General features: G+C 42.6%; 1 protein-coding gene and 1 non-coding gene across 2 annotated transcripts in view; one reads left to right on the top strand and one right to left on the bottom strand.

Moving 5' to 3' along the window:
* Positions 1 to 1597: 1597 nt before the first annotated feature.
* LOC115258558 (histone demethylase UTY) overlaps positions 1598 to 18927 on the top strand; it is a 256602-nt gene continuing 239272 nt past the window's right edge. The window contains exons 1-4 of the mRNA XM_029858738.2: positions 1598 to 1892; positions 2010 to 2076; positions 2139 to 2613; positions 2699 to 2807. Coding sequence (XP_029714598.2) covers positions 1831 to 1892; positions 2010 to 2076; positions 2139 to 2613; positions 2699 to 2807 — 713 coding nt within the window. The 5' untranslated portion in view covers positions 1598 to 1830. The remainder of the gene's footprint in view (positions 1893 to 2009; positions 2077 to 2138; positions 2614 to 2698; positions 2808 to 18927) is intronic.
* Trnae-uuc (transfer RNA glutamic acid (anticodon UUC)) lies at positions 3072 to 3143 on the bottom strand. The gene has a single exon. It is a non-coding gene; the product is annotated as a tRNA-Glu (tRNA).

Below are 18927 nucleotides of genomic sequence, written 5' to 3' on the forward strand. Positions count from 1 at the left end.
CAGCAAAATTGTGAAAACAAAGTCGGGCGAAGTAGAAGAACAACACTCAAAAGAAGTTGTCTTTGCGTGTCTCTATATTATACGAATCAAAATAAAATCTACTTTGGCGACTACTTTACCCACAGCCAAAGATACACGCGAGATAGTCGCCTAAGAAAACAGACCTGTTTTCAAATTTTTCATCATAGCGCTCTTTGATAATTCTTGAAAAAAGGTCGCCACATGGTCACGTTATGTGATGACTGCTGCGACAGCACGTGGTCTTTGCACTGTGATTGAATTTCCATCATCATTGAAGGCCTTGGAAAGTATTCGCCATAATTGTATTTTTCGTGCAACGCACAATATATACAGTCTCTACTGGCCTGCTTACTCTCACACGAATTTTGACGTTTGAGCGGTGTCGGTACCGCTCAAACGTCAAATTTGCGGTGAGAGTAAGCAGGCCAGCACAAATTCGTGCAGTGGACCATTGTACGTTGCTTTCATAACAAAACGCGCTGCCAACTTCCAGTCGGCAATTCTGAATCATCGCAACGAATCAAGCACCACCTCTGCTGCTGTTTGTGTTAGTGAGATCGGAGAAACGTCAGACTCCCGCCTGCTGATTGGCTGCGACGACAGATTCAAATCGTCGCGTTCGATAAGGGGGGAAACCGTCAATAGGGCACTGCATGAAATTCTCTCCTCTTTCATTCTTATGGCCCGTTTACATATTTGCTAATTCTACGCGACAGTTCATTTTCGAGCAGTATTGGCGTCAATTTAGCGCAATGTAAACACTTTTTAGCTGACAATAAATTTAGCATGACAAAATCAGAAGCTTCTGAATTCGGTGCTAAAACTAGTGGACAATAATGAGGATATTAGATTTTCCGACACAATTAGCATCATGTAAACGGTCTGCTAGACGAATTGTCAGCTAATTATGCCATCACGCCAATTTTATTGGCAGATAGGGAAGTGTTTACATTACGATAGTTTGGTACCAACACAGTCGGACCACTTATTGTCCCAGATTTAGCAGTTAAATTTTTAGCGGCAATGTAAACGATACTAGCGTGGAATAAATTGTCCGACAGAATATTGTCACGTATTATTATCACATATGTAAACGGGCCATTACAGAAATTTTGTAAACAACAAGGCCAAGAAACGTCAAAATCCCATACAAAATCAAAACAGTGCAGTGCCCTATACACAACGCCACTAGATTTGTGCAGACTGAGTTTCGTTTCAATTCCACAGGATTAATGTTTTCAATTTTACCATGGACCCGATTTACAATTAAAAAATGTTTCAGTTGGCAACCGGATTCGAACCGCCAGGCTTGCACGCTACTACTCGGCTACCGAACCGGTTGACATGGGAGGGACATGTGCCAAACAGAGATGTTTGATTTTATTCCCTGTCAATGACCCTGGTGTAGAGGCCGTTACATCTTTTTGATTCTGACCACTTCAATTAGGACGCAGCCCATCATACCTACTCACATCTTCATTGTATAACACTTTTCGGTTTGTCATCTTTCGCATCACGGCGCGTGTGTGTGCGTGTGTTGTTTGCCAGCCAGCCCGCAAGCGAGCGAGCAGAGTGAAGTTTTCAGTTTTCCAGTGTTTTTCTCCGTACGCGTATCGGGATTTTGTCGCGAGTTTTTCGGCCGATAATCGTGGAAATTTGCGACCGAATCGTTTGGTTTTGATTTTCCGGTTTGGTTCTTCGGTTGAGGATCATGTGCTAGCGTTCGCCGGGCGCGCGCGGTTTCGATTTTTTCGGAGAACAATATTCAAGCGTCTCTCTTGGTACTAGCGCCACCCGAGGAAGTGCGCGATGATTTTGGACGAGATAAACATTTCCACCCAGGAGCTGCAAGCGTTGGCTTTGCTCGATAGGTTTGTATCTGTTTCCTTCGGAGCTTTTCCCGAAATCGAGCACCATCAGATCCTCCGTCAGAATGTGCTAAAACCATTAAATTGTTCGGTTTGGCTAACCATCCTTACCTCTTCCAGCCGCCAATATGGATTCCTCAAGCTGTCAGCACCGGAAAATGAGAAGAAAAAGGTTCTAGTGCTGAAGGTAAGACCGATCAGAATCTCAACTTCCGTATCCAAATTAACCACTGTTATCTCTAATTTTAGGCTGTCAAGTACCTGGAGCGGATGCTTATTCAAGCTCAGAATCAAAAGGAGCAGCAATCCAGCAAAGTGTCCCCACCGGAACTGGATGGTGACAAAGCATCTCCGGACCCGTCCTCGGATCCGGATGTGAAAATTAAAACAGAGAACAATGCTTCCGGTGGTGACGCCGTCGAGGCGATGGCGGTGGATGAAAATCTTCCCGCGGACATTATGTCGTCCGACGTGGACGTGGAAATGAAGGACCTGTCGTCGGTGACGAAAGTGGTCAAGACCGAATCGGGTGAAGACAGTGGTTCGAAAGTGAAGGGAAAAAGTGGGAGTGATGGTGGTGATTTGGACACCGCGGGGGGAGGGATGGATTCAGTGGACGGTGGTGGTGACTTGACAGTGGCAGCAGTGAAAGATATCAATATCGACCCGAAGACGTACTGCAAGCTGGGTCATTTCCACCTGTTGCTGGAGGATTACGAGAAAGGTACGGTCGGTTGGAGGATGCGCTGCCCGAAAGGGTTCAAGGTTGGGTTGTGCTAAAAATAACTTCTCGCTTCTTTCGGTTTTAGCTCTGTCGGCCTATCAGAAGTTCTACTCGTTGAAAAGTGACCACTGGAAGGATCCGGCGTTTCTGTACGGCATGGGGCTGGTGTACTTCCACTACAATGCATTCCGATGGTAAGTGCAGACAATTTTAATTCTTGTTGTGAGGGGAACATTCATTACGAACAATGATTTTGATTCTTCTCGTGGTGAACTTACCTAGCGCGAAAAGCCACGTTGAAAAAGACAAAAAAAAACATTTTTTATTCAGATGCGTTATTCTAGGTACGAATCTTTGAGATTGAAATCGGAAGCAGGATTTCAAGTTGATTATTTTAATTATGCGGGGCTATGCTTGGATTTCTCAATGTTTCTTCATAAATAAGGTTTAAAAAAAATTTCCCATACCGGGAATCGAACCCGGGCCTTCTGGGTGAAAGCCAGATATCCTAGCCACTAGACCATAAGGGGCTGGCGTCATGACGGTTGATTTGAGCCAATCAAGTTTTGTTGATGAACCTGGGTGTAAAATGAAGCATTCATTTATTACGTAACGTAAAAATTGATATGTTTTACGCGCCCCTTACCCCCTGCGTAACGCCTTTTTGTATGAAAATCCTACATTTTGTGTATGGGCTAATGTAACGCTCAGTTGTACTGCCCCGCTTCCTAGAGCGTTGCGTAATTTATGGACAGCGCCTAAGTAAAGTTTCATTGATGATCTGTCATAAATGCCGTGGGCTTTGTTTCAATATTAGTCCTCTAGAACGACAGGTTGAAGTTGCTGAAACCTGCTCTTGCCCATTTGTCAACAAGAGGTAAGAGCAGGCTGCAAAATTTCGAGCAAGCTTGTACAATTTCAATTGCTGCTGCGGTCAATCACGGAGTAGCAACTACAAATTGTGTGGCCATTAGGATGGGACAAAAATTAAATTCCGGTTCCTATATGATTTTTGGATGCCTATTAGGTCCAGTGTAACTGTACCAAATTTCAGCTCGATCGGTGAAACTATATTTTGGCGCTGACGTTTCCAATTTTACATAGCACTTAGTATGGGAAAAGTTAGTTTGCCTCGCTTTTTTAGGATTTCTTCAGAATTTTCCTTTGGAATTCTTTCAGTTTCCTCTGAGATTCCTAAAGAGCTTACACTACCCGTCATAAGTACGGACTCACAAAAAGTATTGCAACAATATTGCATCACCCTGACTCACGTCGATATCTCTTAAACCAGAACACCTACAAAAATGCCGCCTTCAGAAAAGTTGTTGCTTTTGATCTTCTGAATAACTTTTCTGAAGACAGCATCTTTGTAAGTTCTCTGGTTTTGGAGATATCGAGGTGAGTCAGGGTGATGCAATATTGTTGCAATACTTTTTGTGAGTCCGTACTTATGACGGGTAGTGTATGTCTAGGATTCCTTCGAGAGCTCTTGCCAGGATTTTCTCAGGAAGTATTCCCGGGATTCTTCCAGAGATTCACACCCTCTAAGATTACTTCGGGGGTTCCTGGATTTGTTCGAAATTCCTTCTAAAATTTATTTATATTTAGAATTCCCCTTACGTAGATTCTCCACAAATTTATTCTAGGATCTCTCCAGAATTTACTGCAGTGATTCCTCAGCGAGCCATATCTGGGATTCCCTCAGAAGGCCCCTCTGGAGTTTCTTCTGAGATTTCTTAAAGGTTCCATCTGGATTCCCCCAGGAACTACTTACAGGATTTCTTCTGAGACTTCAAAGGATTTCACAAGGAGTTCCATGAATCCTCTAGGAATTCCATCCGAGATTCTTCTAGTAGCGTCTTTTGGAATATCTAGAATTTTTTGACTTCCAGAAGGTTTTCCTGGAAAAATAGAATCCCGTAAAAAGAAATCCTGTATGAAATTCAAATGGAATTCAATAAACAAAAACACATGGAAGAATTCCTTAATAAACAGCTGGATTTCCATTATAAATACCTGAAAGAATTCCAGAATGAACTTCCGGTGGAATTCCAGAAGCATCTGTAGGAATTCCAATCGGAACTCTTGAAAGGAAGAAACCAGAAAAGAGTTCCTAGATAAATCTTGGAAAGAGTTCCTGAAGAAATCCCGGAAGCAGGTTCTTGGAGGAATCCCGGAAGTGCCGTAGGAATCCCGGAAGGAATTCTTGAAGCAATCCCAGACGTAGTTCCTGAAATAATTTGGAAAGGTGTTCCTGGAAGAATCCCGGAGAAGTTTTTGGAGGAATACTGAAAGAAATCCATGTAGGTTGCCTGGAAGGATCTCAGAAAGAATTCCTATAGAAATCTCAGAAGAAACTCCGAGAGGAATCTTGCATGGAATTCCTGGAAGGGGAAGGAATCCCTGACGGAATTTTGGAAAGAGTTTCTTAAGAAATTTCGGAAGAAATTCCTTCAACAATCCCCGAGAGAATTCCTGGAGGAAATCCGGAAGGAATTTCAGGTGAAATTGGAATTCCCAGAAATATTAAATAGTAAAAACACACTTCTGAAGGCATTCAAAATGAAACTTTGTATTAGGATAATCGCGCAAAGAATTTTTGGAGGATTCCCGGAATTCCTTGATAAATCCCGGAAAAAATCTCAGATAAAAGGAATTTTTGAAGGAATTCTGAAAGGAAGAACCTCTAAGGAATCTCATCAGGGATCCCACAGGGAACTTCTGAAGGAACCCCAAAAATAATCTCAGATGGAGTTCCCTGGAAAATCATAGAAGGAAATCCTACAGAGATCCTAGAATATATTTTTGGAGAATCTACGGAAGAAATTCCTTTCAGAATCTCAGAAAAAATTTCTGGGGTAATTTTGGAAGGAATCTCTGGATGATTTTTTTCTTTTTAAGGAATCCAGAAACTTCTGAAGTAATCTCAGAAGGTATGAAGAAATTTCAGAAAAAAAATCTCAGGACGAGTCTCGCTTTGTAGTGATTGTAATGATTTCAGCGATTTCAGCGATTTCAGAAATATTTGCAGCTGTAAACAAACCACTCAAAGATAGTCTTAGGAAAGTCGTAGTTGTGATTTATATACAAATTGCTTTGAATTTGGTTTGGAGAATTGATTTGGAGCTTTTCGGATTTTCCACGAATGAAAATGCGATTTTGCATGAAACATCTTGAAAACCAGTGTAAGTAACTATAGCTGAGCATTTGTTTGCAAAACTGGCAATTAGGTCTGAAGAGACGAACCAGCCAAGAGCTGAAAGTCTCTTAAATAAAGACAAATCAATCAATCAATCAATTAATTAGGTCTGCAACCAAATTCCAAAAAATCAATTCATTTTCAAGTTTAACATGTTTACAAAAATAATTTTTGATTCAACCTACAATACCTACTACACCATTCATTACGATTTGTTGCTGCTTCTCTCCAACCTCGGAAGCATCCTCACCAATCATTCTCGACTTGGTTAACCCAGTAGAACATAATGGAAACTCGTCCAACCATGGAGTATTCTGGATCTCTATTTCTATAGGAAGAATATACCTTCCGTTAAATTGTTCCGGAGACATGCTTGCCGGAAACTTCCTAAATAATTGTCCTTAAATATATGTTAATTAACGTATTCCCGGAAGGATCATTGGAAGATTTTTTAAAGGTGAAGAGAACTCTCAAATAATGGATTTTTTGAAGAAATCCTGGAATTTATTCAAAAAAAAAATTGTCTGGAAGAATTTAAGAAGGAATCCCTTGTGCATTCCCTAGAGAAATCCCGGAAGGAATCCCTGGAAGAATTCCGAAAGAATCTTCCCTGGATGGATTCCTGAAGGATTCCCTGGAGAAATGTCTGAAATAATTTTTAGCATGAAAGTACTTATATGTTTAAAGTAAGTCACACTGACTTACTTTAAACATATAAGTACGCAACCAAAACCTGCGCTGCCGTGACTCTTTTGTGGCATGAGTGTTGCTTGGAAGAATCCCAGAAGGACTTATTGTTTCGCCCATTGTAAGAATTCCTTATGGAATTCCTGAGTAAACTTCTGAAGAAACTGCTGGAGAATCATTGGAAAATTTCTTGGTTCCTGTATTCATCCTTTTTAAATTATCTTCCAATACTATTCGCTGGAGGAATTCCTCCAAAAATCCTTGGAGTAATTCAAAAAAATCATCAGGAAATCCTGGAGAAATTCTTGGGTACATCCCTGGATAAGATGATTGAAGGATTCCTCAAATTTCTGAAGGAACTTCTGAGTGAAATTTTGAAGAGAAACTGAGAGAAATTTCTGAAGAAATTACCTCAGGAATCCCTGGAAGAATTCCCCGAGCAATCCCTGGAGGAATTTCTGAAAGTACATATATCTGATGGACTTCCTGGATAAACTCTGAGAGGAATCCCTAGAGAAATTTATGAAGTTATCTATTGAGGAATTCCTAGGGGAAACCTTAGAAATTTTCTACAGGAATCCTTGGAAGAATTCTTGGAGAAACCCCTGGAGTAATCCCTGAAGCAATTCCTGGAAAAATCTCTAGATAGCGTCCTGGAGGAACTTCTGAACAAATTCCTGGTGTAATCTCTGGAGGAATTCTTGGAACAATTCTTGGATAAGACCCAGCAGGAATTTCTGGAGAAATTCCTGGATAAATTCTTGGAGTAATTCCTGGAGGAATTTCTGGAGAAATTTCCAGAGCAATTCTGGGAGAAATTTCTGGAAAAACTTCTTTCTCTGGAGATTTCGACTTTCGATCAAGGAAAAGCGTTGATTTTCTTATCTCATCGCCAACGTTTCGATCCAGATGTTGGGATCTTCTTCAGGATCTACGGTTTATTTGTTTAGTTAGAGATGGGTTTACATACTTTATCTAGACTACACTTACTCGAAATTAACCAATTTGTCTGACCCCATGTTCATCTGACGGTTTATTGTCGTTTTTTTTGTTTTTGCACTGCACGAGTCTCACTGTGGATTTAATATCGTTAAACAAGTAGTTTTGGGAACACGGGGTATTAGGGATCATACTTTACTGCCAGCACCCTAGAAGGTAGTGGGTGGGTGGTACAAAATGGGAGGTCTACAACAGAAGCTACAACGCTTGCCAACACTGCCAGAGCTAACAGCTGATCGAATATTACTGAGGGATTTGAATGGTGCGTGGAGTTTAATCTGTCTGTGTTAGTTGGGAGTGGTAGTCGTTGGAATCGTGTCGATTATAACTAGTTGTTGACGACGCACTTCTCTCTTCTCTTCGGGTTTTGATAGAGGAGAGTAGATGTGCGTACGCACAGCTTACATTATCGGTGTCGGTCCGATGATTGACCGTGTTGGATGTAGTCGCAATGTGGCACATTTCCAACACTTGCAGAGCTTGTTTCTTGTACGTTATATTGATGATAGTTGGATTACTAATGTTAAATGAGTAAACCTTCTAAGGTTGAATCAATTCCTGGTGGAATTCTTGGAGGAATCCCTGAAACAGTTCCTGGAGAAAGTACAGAATTATTTCCTGGAGAAGTTCCTTAATGAATACAAGGAGGAATTCCTGAAGGAATCTTAAGAAGAGTTTCTGGGGGAATCTTTGGAGGATTTTTTAAAATAATTTGTTCCAGAAAGAATCGCAGCAAGGATTCCCGAGTGAAGCTCTGGAGAAATTCTTGAGGAATCCCTGAAGGATTACCTGGAAGAATTCCTGTAGGAAAATCCTTGGAGGATATCCTAGAGGAATGCCTGTTTAGATTCCCGGAGAAATCTCTAGAGAAGCTCCTGGAGGAATCTCTAGAAGAATTCTTGGAAGAATTTCTGGAGGAATTTCTAGAGAATTCTTATGTCACAAAAGTTCAGCCTATTGGACGCAGTGGCTTAATTTCCCCAACAGGGGAGGAAAAAAAATAGAGAATTCTCTAGAGACATTTCTCTAGGATTCCCTGGAGGATTTTTTAGAGGAATCCCTGCAGCAATTCTCAGAGGAATCCAGGAATCCCTGGAATAATTCCTTGAGGAATCCCTGAAGAAATTCGTGGAGGAATCACTTGAGGAATTCCTGGAGGATTCACAGGAAGAGTTCCTGAAGAAATCGTAGATGGATTTTTTGGATAAATCCTTAAGGAATCTTAAGAAAAGTTGGTGGAGGAACTCCTTGAGGAATCTCTGTAGCAGTTCCTGAAGAAATCCCTGCAGGAGTTCCTAATGAAACCCCAGAAAGCAATTCTAAGAGGCATTTCTAAAGGAATCCCTAAACAGTCCCTGGAGGAAGTGCTGGATTAATTCCTCTAGGAGTTCTTGAAAGAATTCCAAGAGGAATTCCTGAAGGAATTCTAAAAAAGTAGAGTTCCTGGGGGAAACCTTGGAGGAATTTTTAAAAAAATCCCTGGAGTTGTTCCTGAAAGAAACACAGAAAAAAAATTCGGGTGAATCACTGGAGGAATTCTTGGAGGAATTCCTGAAGAAATTCCATCAGGAATCCCGGAAGCAATCCCTTGAAAAATTCCTTAGGAATCCCAGGAAAGCTTTTTCAGCAAATTCTTGGGAGAATTTCTATAGGAATACCTAGAAAAAAAAAATCTGGACGTATAATTGTTGGAACTGTAAGAAGAGGCTTTCAGCCCCTTACCTGCTGTTACCCGGCAGGGCGGCCTAAAGCAGGGTACCTCCACTTAAAATTCAGATTTCGGATGAAATTAAATAATAAAATATAAATAAATAAATTTTGCAACAAAAACTCTATTATCTACGCCTGACCTGTTTTGCCCCGTCCTCCCCAAGGCACTATTCGACGTCACTCGTTGGGGCCCTTCGACGATCAGCTGCAGTGGTGGTGGTGGTCGAACTCGTTGCTCCACACGGCCTGTGCGAAGCTTCCTTCCTTCTTCTTCTTTCTTCTTCTCCTTCTTCTTCTTCTTTGGGCACTGGGGTTGCCGAAGCAACCGTCCTTGGCAGTTAGCTAGGGGGAAGAGCGGGCTCCTTTGTCGGATCCCCCCTAGCGACGGTGGTGTATACACACCGGACCGGTCTACTCCGCGTAGTGGTCCCGATAGTTACCGCAGTAAGCTATCGTAGGCAGTACGCCCCTTTGCACTGACCTACCTTCGTTCTCCTTGGCGATTAGCTACGGTCGTGAGACTTGCTCATTCGGCTGAACGACCGTAGCGAGAACGGTGGGTTTTGGGGATCTTTGACGAGACCGCCGGGAAGCGAATAGCTCCTTTACACTGAGCTCCCCACGATGGCGGCGATCCAAACCCTTTTCACAGCACTTTCACTGCACTAATTATGTTCCCGAACCACGGGCCGGCACAAAGTTTCGGGGGATCACTGTTTGGTTGCGTTCACTCCCGACGTGGCTAGGAACAACCTTCTAGCCAATTCCGTGCGAAAACAGCACTTTTTACAACTTCCCGGGTGGTAGAAAATACGGGTAAAAAGACGCGTCCGTCGCTCTACGTGGTTCGTAACTTTTTCTCCTGGTTCCAAAGCAAAACAGCCACACACCGCAAACGATTGTTCTGCTGCTTGTTGCTGCTCGATGTGTCCCATGTGGTGGGGAGATTGGGGGTCAAATGCCTCACCGATACAATTTATACGATTTAATTTCCCTAACTTAATTCGATACAAAAAAACTAAATAAAATAAAACAAATTAAAATTAACCAAAACACAGTGGTGTAGGTGGGTAAAATGCACACAACAAAAATACACAAAATTGTAACCACAGGTTACAATCTCGCCCACACCGAGGAGAAAAAAATTGTAAACAATTTTTTTGTACTAGCCCTAACACCTAACACCGATAACAATAATAATATAATATGACGAATTAAAAGGAAATAAATTAACATGAAAATAAATTTAAAAAAAGTAAATAAAAAATCTGCCTAACCTAACCAAACAAAGACACTTTCCACAGATTAAAATGTAACAATCAGGGAACGACCGATCAAAAACAAAAAGCTAAATCGGTACATCGTCTCGTGGTTGTTCTGCAGACAAGGACTGGGACCCGTCGCTATTAACGGCACCAGACCACCCTCGACACATCCGGTTCTCAATGGGAGAGCTAAGAACCTTCAACTCCCCCAGACCAATTCGGGATAACACTCAAAACAACCTGACTTCCTAAAACCCTGCTAGCCTCCGGTTGGAAATAGCTTAGCAGAGGAACGGTTGTCGTGGTATTGTTTTTTTTCAGGTTATTTTTTTTTTTTGACGTCCACTATTCCTGTCCTGACGGTATTTTTAAATCTTCAACAGATGGGGTTTCAATTCAATCCACATTCATCCAAAAAGTATCACTCATTCATCCCAATCATTAGCCTACGCGTACACACAATCACACATGACATTTGAATGAACACCCCGCCATTTCACACACTTTCACTCATTCTCATTCACTCTCATTATTTTCACTCATACAATACATTTTCTCACTCATACAGCACACAAAATACCAAAACAAACGGGCAATGGACGCAAGGTATTGTCTTTTACGCTACAGGTAATTCCTTTCCCAAGGATACTTGAGCAAGACACCGAACGTGAATGCAGATCAATTACGAGCTGATTCCGTAGGGAATCAGTCGAATTTCCCCGATTCTGGCAGATAAAAACAACGAAGAATAAACAAATTAAAAAGGTTAAAATTGGTGTTGTCATCTATGCGCGGGAAATGAACTTGAAGATAATTCTAGTGTATAGGTGCGCATGCATAGATGACCTCCCGAATGGATCCACGGTCGTGGTTTGAGTCCTTCCGACAAGAAGGAAGATTTAGTTGGGGTGTTGATAGTGAATTTGAGGTGATGAACCCTAGAGGTTCACAACCTCGAAGAGTTGTCAGGTGCCGGGAGATTTAGGTGTCGGCTCCTGAGGAAAGAAGATGATTGCCAGCGTGAAGTGATGCGTGATGCTCCCGGATCCATCGATCTTCGGAAGCTCCCAAGTGAGCAACCTGGTGAAGTCGATATGGTGGATCCGAGGAGCTCCTAGGATATTGTATATTCACGCTGGCTTGGGAAAATTTGCTGTCTCCCTCCAACGGCTCAATCAGGCTGTGTGGGCGACACCATTCTTCTTCAGGTGAGTATTGTGATTAAAGCTAGTGTAATAACCGCTGTGTCCTAGTGGTGACAACCGTAGTTGTCAAGCCAATGTTTGACAGTCTTGGGCTGCCGCTAGGATTATGGAATCGGACACTCCCTGGTGTTCCACTAACTGTTCTCAAAATCTCACACTGAATTTGACATCTACTTGCAGGTCATCGTTGAGCAATATGCAAGCAACGGATGCCTGGATAAAAAAATGGGACAGTTTATAAATTTGAAGTAAAATTCAATGTTCACTTCCGCTGCACCAATTAGGAAACATTGCTTATGAAATTTTAAAATGGAAACAGCATTTGAAGAATTGGTACAGGTAGAAGCTACGGAAATTTTTCTTTGAAGACTTACCGAGGGATTAGATTGCCATCATGTTTAATTGGATCTAATCCCATTATGCAAACAATAAGGGCAGCGAGAAGCTTCAAATCCCTTAAATCCACACAGTACGCAGAAAACACGCTTGGGCTTTGAACACTTTTCATGTTCATGCCCCTGAATTCCGCAGTTGTAGCACACTCCCAAGTGTGGCGGACGGTGTTTGTCCACCAGGGAGCTCAAACATATAATGCCCTCTTGTCGCGACTGTGGAGATTTAGGGATTGGGCTAGTCTTCTCTCGGAGATTTCTTTCGGGTCGACCTCCCGTTTCTTTGAAACGAAGAGGTGGAGGTCTATTTCTTTTTGGTGACGATGGAGGGCTATTCTTGTTGTAGAATACCCTTGGTTTGTACCCATTTCCATTGTCACGAGATTGTTGTTGCTGCTGGCTTTGTTTATAACCATCATATGCAGGCTTACTTGAAATTGTAGATGCTTCCTTGGGAACTCCAAATACTTTTTGATAAATGGAGGTTTTGGAAGCATCAATGGTCTTTCCGATGAGCATCAACTCGGGCAATGTGTTCACCGGCTTGAAGACGAGTACCTGTTTATAATCAGGCCTCAGGTTTCGCTTGAGGATGTCTAGCTTCTCGTGGGAACTTAGCGGCGCAGGCATAGCACGGAAGATCTTCTCCATCTCAAGATAAAAATCTTGGAAGGATTCATTCCTCTGCTGTCGCCGCTGAGACGCTTTCATCCTCAGCGCAGCATCAAGTTCCGGGTGCACGAAGTTCGCCTTCAACTCGCACACCAGGTGGTTCCAGTTGTAGAACCGCTTCTGGGAACGCATTGCTTGGAACCAAGCCAACGCGTTACCGGTGAACAAATGCATTGCCGAGCTAAACAGTTCTGCCTCGGACATTTGTTCTGATTCAGCGTAATGGTGGACACATTCCAAAAACTCGTTGAGTCCCATTCCTTCGTCATTCCCAGCGTACTTCCTGATTTTCCAATCGGCCACCCGTTGTGGCCGACGCTGGTAACCGGTGATCTCCACCGATGTTGCTCTTTCCGGCTGACGCGGAAGCGTTAAATTCGGAAGAGTAGTCTGATAAAAGTTCTGGGAATTGTGCGAAGGTCCGAGATTCTCAAAACTTTTGGAATTGTCCGCATTACGCGAGTCAAAACGTCTTTGAAATGGTTGATTGGGTAGCCCAAAGTTCTTGCAAGAAGTTTGCTTCTGCAGGTTCTCCGGAGTACCCAAACCTTCTAACGCTTGCTGATCAAAATCAGGCAAATCCGGTAGATCGGGACTTTGTTGCAATCGAAGATCTTGCGTATCTACCGGCAAACTCGGAGAGTTTACGTTAGGAATGATTTTGTTAACAATGTCCTGTAACTCAGAAATCTTCTCGCGAAGTGTTTGCACTTCGCGGTTAGTTTTCTGTAGTCCGGATGCAATCGTACCAATGGACGCAAGGCCGCTACCTAGTTTTCTGACTACATCTTCAAGTGAATCCACTCTAGATGTAGTCCTAGTTTCAGTTTGCTTAATCTGCTCCTGCGTCCTTTTAATCTCCGCCCTTATGTCAAGTAAGACATCGTGAATTTCTTCGCCCACCGCCTGATTGGAGGATGCTTCAACGATCGGAAGTTGGTTTCCTTTCGGTGAAACATCCTTTCCCGCGGCAATTTGAGCCAGCAAATCCTCACCATCATCTTCTTTGTCTTCCTCGGTTAGCGTGAAGGGAGGCACCAAACTATTCGCGAAGTGGTAGTTATGGAGGGCTACCACATCGCCCAACAAATCTGCAAAGGTCTTATTGGCCTCCCCCACGACATAGTTTTTGACGATTTGGAGCCGAGCACCCAGATGGAGCAATCTGCTCCGGTAAACCTCCTTGTTCGGACACCTGTACCCCAAATCTCCCTTCATAGACTCAAATTTGCCACGACAAAGTTCCAATTCAGCGTCAATATCCCCTTTAAAGGAGCGGACAGTGGTCTCGGAGCATTTCTGCTCACTGACCAATAACGCTTGCAGTTGACGACGCATTTTGGAACTGGATTGACCCGATCCAGGAGGGACAACAACACCGCGGGAGTTCAATTCAAAGTCAATTTCGTCAGTTTCTAAGTGATCGGCACGCAAATGGAAGTAGGCGACGTTGAACTCCCCCAACGTCAACATGTCGATCGGCATTTTGACGAATGAGCAACACAAATTTTCAAAATGTGGACGAAATTAAAACTTACCAACTGTTTCGTAGGTATAAATACGGTGAGGAACCAGTTTTCGGCTTACTTACGGTTCCAAAATGGTTCTCGGTCACCAGGTTGCGTCAAATGCTACCCCAAATCGGCCCAGAAGAATCAAAAATCCCGCCCTGAGAACAAAGAGACCCAAAATGCACCAATTCGTTCTGCAGACGAGACGAATAACCGATTTAGGACAACACACAACAATGTAAAATAAATTAAACGACCACGCGACTGTGAAAAATGTCCCCACCACTGTGTTTATTCCACCCAAAATCCAAATTTTGGTGGAAGTACCCCTCGCTCAGTGGAAAAAATCGAAGATTTTTTTGCAAAATTTACGTTGGGCGCCAATTGTAAGAAGAGGCTTTCAGCCCCTTACCTGCTGTTACCCGGCAGGGCGGCCTAAAGCAGGGTACCTCCACTTAAAATTCAGATTTCGGATGAAATTAAATAATAAAATATAAATAAATAAATTTTGCAACAAAAACTCTATTATCTACGCCTGACCTGTTTTGCCCCGTCCTCCCCAAGGCACTATTCGACGTCACTCGTTGGGGCCCTTCGACGATCAGCTGCAGTGGTGGTGGTGGTCGAACTCGTTGCTCCACACGGCCTGTGCGAAGCTTCCTTCCTTCTTCTTCTTTCTTCTTCTCCTTCTTCTTCTTCTTTGGGCACTGGGGTTGCCGAAGCAACCGTCCTTGGCAGTTAGCTAGGGGGAAGAGCGGGCTCCTTTGTCGGATCCCCCCTAGCGACGGTGGTGTATACACACCGGACCGGTCTACTCCGCGTAGTGGTCCCGATAGTTACCGCAGTAAGCTATCGTAGGCAGTACGCCCCTTTGCACTGACCTACCTTCGTTCTCCTTGGCGATTAGCTACGGTCGTGAGACTTGCTCATTCGGCTGAACGACCGTAGCGAGAACGGTGGGTTTTGGGGATCTTTGACGAGACCGCCGGGAAGCGAATAGCTCCTGGCTCCCAACGTGGGGAAATCTGAACCATTGAATGGACTCCAATGTTTTTTTTTTCAATGTTTTAAGGAATTCCTGTACATATTAATTTTTAAACAATCTCTGGTTAAATTTTCTGAAAGGGTTTCTGGAAGATATTCCTGCTAAAATACTTCGAATTATTCAAAATTGAATTATTGGAGCAATCTCTACTGGAATTCTTGAAAAAATCTCTGGAGCAATCCATGATGGAGTCACTAAAGGAAGCTATGGAAAAAATCCTGGAGGAATTCGTCGATGTACCCTTGCAGAACTATCTGTAAAAATGTCTGAAGAAATCGTGGGAGGATTTCCTAAGCATTTCTTGGAACAAATCCTGAAACAATCACTATCGGAACCCTGCCCATGAAAGAATTCACGAGGGACAAATTCTTTGAGAAGTTCCTTGTGGAATTTCTGAAAGAATCCCTGGAGAAGTTCCTGAAGAAATACCTGAATTGTTTGAATTGAATGCTAGTGAAAATTTATGAGTTATGTGGTACTACACCTATAGCTGCCTTTTGGCTTCAAAGTCTTTTTTTTTCTTCGCCGGAACCGGTTTCGGCACATCTGGATAATTTGGCATGATGTTTTTGTATTTCGTGAATGAACATCCAAAATGAAGCCATTCAAGCTTGTTATTAGGTGGTTCTCTTGGAGAATTTTTCTTAAAATTTTTGTGGTTTTCGAGCAAAAAAGGTTTGATATTTACGGAAAATAGTTTTTATACTCAATTATTAACGTAGTTTATTTCTTGAGATATTTTTTCTGGAACTCTTAATTATTGATGATCTTTGAGTTAATTCGAAATAAAAAAAAATATCTGGCGGCCAGGGGGGGCGCCCCCCCCCCTTTGCCCCCTCTGGCTATCCAGATAACCAGTACATAAGATGTTGAATAAGATGATAAAGTGGAGGCCATATGCGTGCATACCTCCATTTAGGCGCATGTAAAATGTACGTATATCTTATGCAACATCTTATACGATCACTGGTTGACTGGGTACGCCCATGCGCAACACGAAGTCTTTGCAGGATGCGTTGAGCTTCTGATAAACCTTCCGTGTTGCTTGAGAACGACACAGCAGTTTCATTCATCACACTCCGATTTTCCCAGGCATTGTTTTTTTTTCCTCTAATCTAATCTAATCTAATCTAATGCAAACGCAGCCAGTACGAGAAAGCATCCTGGAAAATAATAGGGTTAGATTACGCGCAATTATTTTTCTTGTCAGTATTGATGCTTGCGGCATATCAAAAATATGACACAAGCGTCAAAGCGGCCAGGCCTACTGCGTTGCATTTACCGCAGAGATGATTCTTTGAAATGCGTGGACATTGGAAGATTACGCCTTGAATGGCTACTTCATTCGTCAAAGCAATTCTCGAATCTACAGGGGTGGAAGGATGCGTGGACATACCGTACCAAACGCTCCAGATTCAAATTTAATTGGTGATGTGGTGAATATCAAATGTTTCATATTGGAAAGATCTCACCCATGTGTAATGCAGCGTATGCAATCCTTTGATGTGCTGCCGGATCTGTTGAGTGTTTCCTCCGCCTTTTGGAATCACGACAGCTTCTTGGACACAAATATTATAATTCTGACATTTCAAAAACACGCCGCTTTTATAACTTCAAAACGCTTTTCCCGGCTATGCGCTGCACGATTCAAATTCAAACACACTATCCCTAGAAATGGGACACTTCGAACAAAATGACTTTTCTTCTTCGATTTTATCTGTAGTCACATCGTAAACCACTCACATAACACAATAGTTTCGGAATCATTTCAGATTTTATTGGTCCTTTTTTTTACCTTCAAATAGTATTAATTAATAGATTTTCGCGAAAACAAGCGGAGAAAAATTCTGCTGTCACGAAAACACGTCCACTCGCGAGCAAGGCTTACTACGATCTCCCCAGGCATTGTTTTTTTTTCCTCTCAAGAAAAAGACGAGTCTGCTGTTTGCGCTTATGTTTGTATCGTTTTAAGTTCTGCCGGGTTCCATGCTGCAGCATTACTGGCCGCGCTGTGTTTTTTTCCTTCAAAATATTTTTGTCGAACCATTCGTTCCTTCGACACCGTTCCACGTACCCGATAGTACTCTCGGCTTCGTTGTTGAACGTTGTTTTGTCTGTACTCCAACAGTCCTCCAGAGGGATGACATCAAGCAAACCCTTCTCGTCCAGAAACGTCCACCAACGATGCCTCGAAACTCTACCCTAGTCGCTCTATAAACCATGATGGAAGTTGCTTCCAGCTCGGGTGTGTTGCTGCAGCTCTGGTTAACCCTTCCAAACGCGCGCCATCAAGCAACCGAAACTGCACCGCGCTCGCGCTGTACACGCCGAGCGAGGTTTTTTGGTAGTGTAAAAAAATATATTCAAATTTAGGCATAAAAGTGCATTTTCGTAGGTTAGACACATTCTACCGTGACGTAACAACGTTTTGACGCCTTTTTGATCAGATTTTCCACTATAACTCATAAATGGAAAGGTGAACCCTCAAATATTTTTGCTGATTCGGATTCCTTGTAAAATTTGCAATAAATATGATCTGTTGAACAGTTAAGTTTTCATTGGAAAAGTGTGTTCAAGTTGAGAATTAATAGCGTGACGTTACAACGTGGTAACGTCATGCCCCAACCAACATTTATTGTGAATGTAAACGTCAACAAAGCGTCAATACGGCTAGATGCTGAGTTACTGTGTTGTACATATGGACGGAAACTTCTATGCAAGCCCTATACGAATGAATCTGGTGAACTCAATCCACATGTATATGCTGTGCGAGCAGCTTCTATGCCACCAAGTCAGACCTCTTTTTTCGGCTCCTATGTAACCACTAACTGAATAACATCTTGAGCAGGCGCTTTTTCAGCCTTTTCGCAGTTGTTAAATAATAGTTATACGGCATCCCCAAAATAATCGTTTAAATATAATTAGGTTATGGATACCGTGACGCAATACATGTGTAACTGGAAATATCGCTTTTAAAATTGAGTCATTAAAGTACTTGCCGCTACTTGGTATCGAACTCCCGAACTTCGTATCCCCTGGTCCCGATAATGTCCTCGCTGCCTCACTGCTATGTATATATAAAGAGCATAGAAAATAGCCCGTTTTGTTTTACTCCAGATAAGGCTTTATAATTGTGCCACAAGAAACCTTACCCAACTTCATCTTGCTACAGAAGCTTGTGAAATGTCAAACTCAATAATGTTTACATTGAACAAGCTGGGTGGTTGCGCCTTGCGCCACCAGGTTCTTTATCACAGCTTCTAGCTGTAAGAATGTTCATTAAACCAGTGCTGGTAAACTCATCCTCAAAGCACACTCATGAACCGCTCCTGCGTGATCAAACTCGCGCGCGATTCTAAATCGTTTTCTTACGCGCGAGTTTTTCATGCAAAATTTCGCTCTCACGAGTCAAGCGCCGAAATCTCGTTTGCTTGTAAAATGAATCCAAAAAATCAATTTGAACGACATTCAATGTTGTTGTACGCTAGATTTGCCTTTGTTCTGTTATGCAATCCTAAAAACTGCGATGTACACTCCCGGTCAAAAGTTTGGGGTCACCCCCTGAAAAACATGTCATTTTTTTAGGCCCATATCTCCACCAATTTGCGTCCGATTTCAAAAACCCTGGT

This window comes from Aedes albopictus, chromosome 2 (assembly GCF_035046485.1).
Source record: "Aedes albopictus strain Foshan chromosome 2, AalbF5, whole genome shotgun sequence".
Taxonomy (NCBI): Eukaryota; Metazoa; Arthropoda; class Insecta; order Diptera; family Culicidae; genus Aedes; species Aedes albopictus.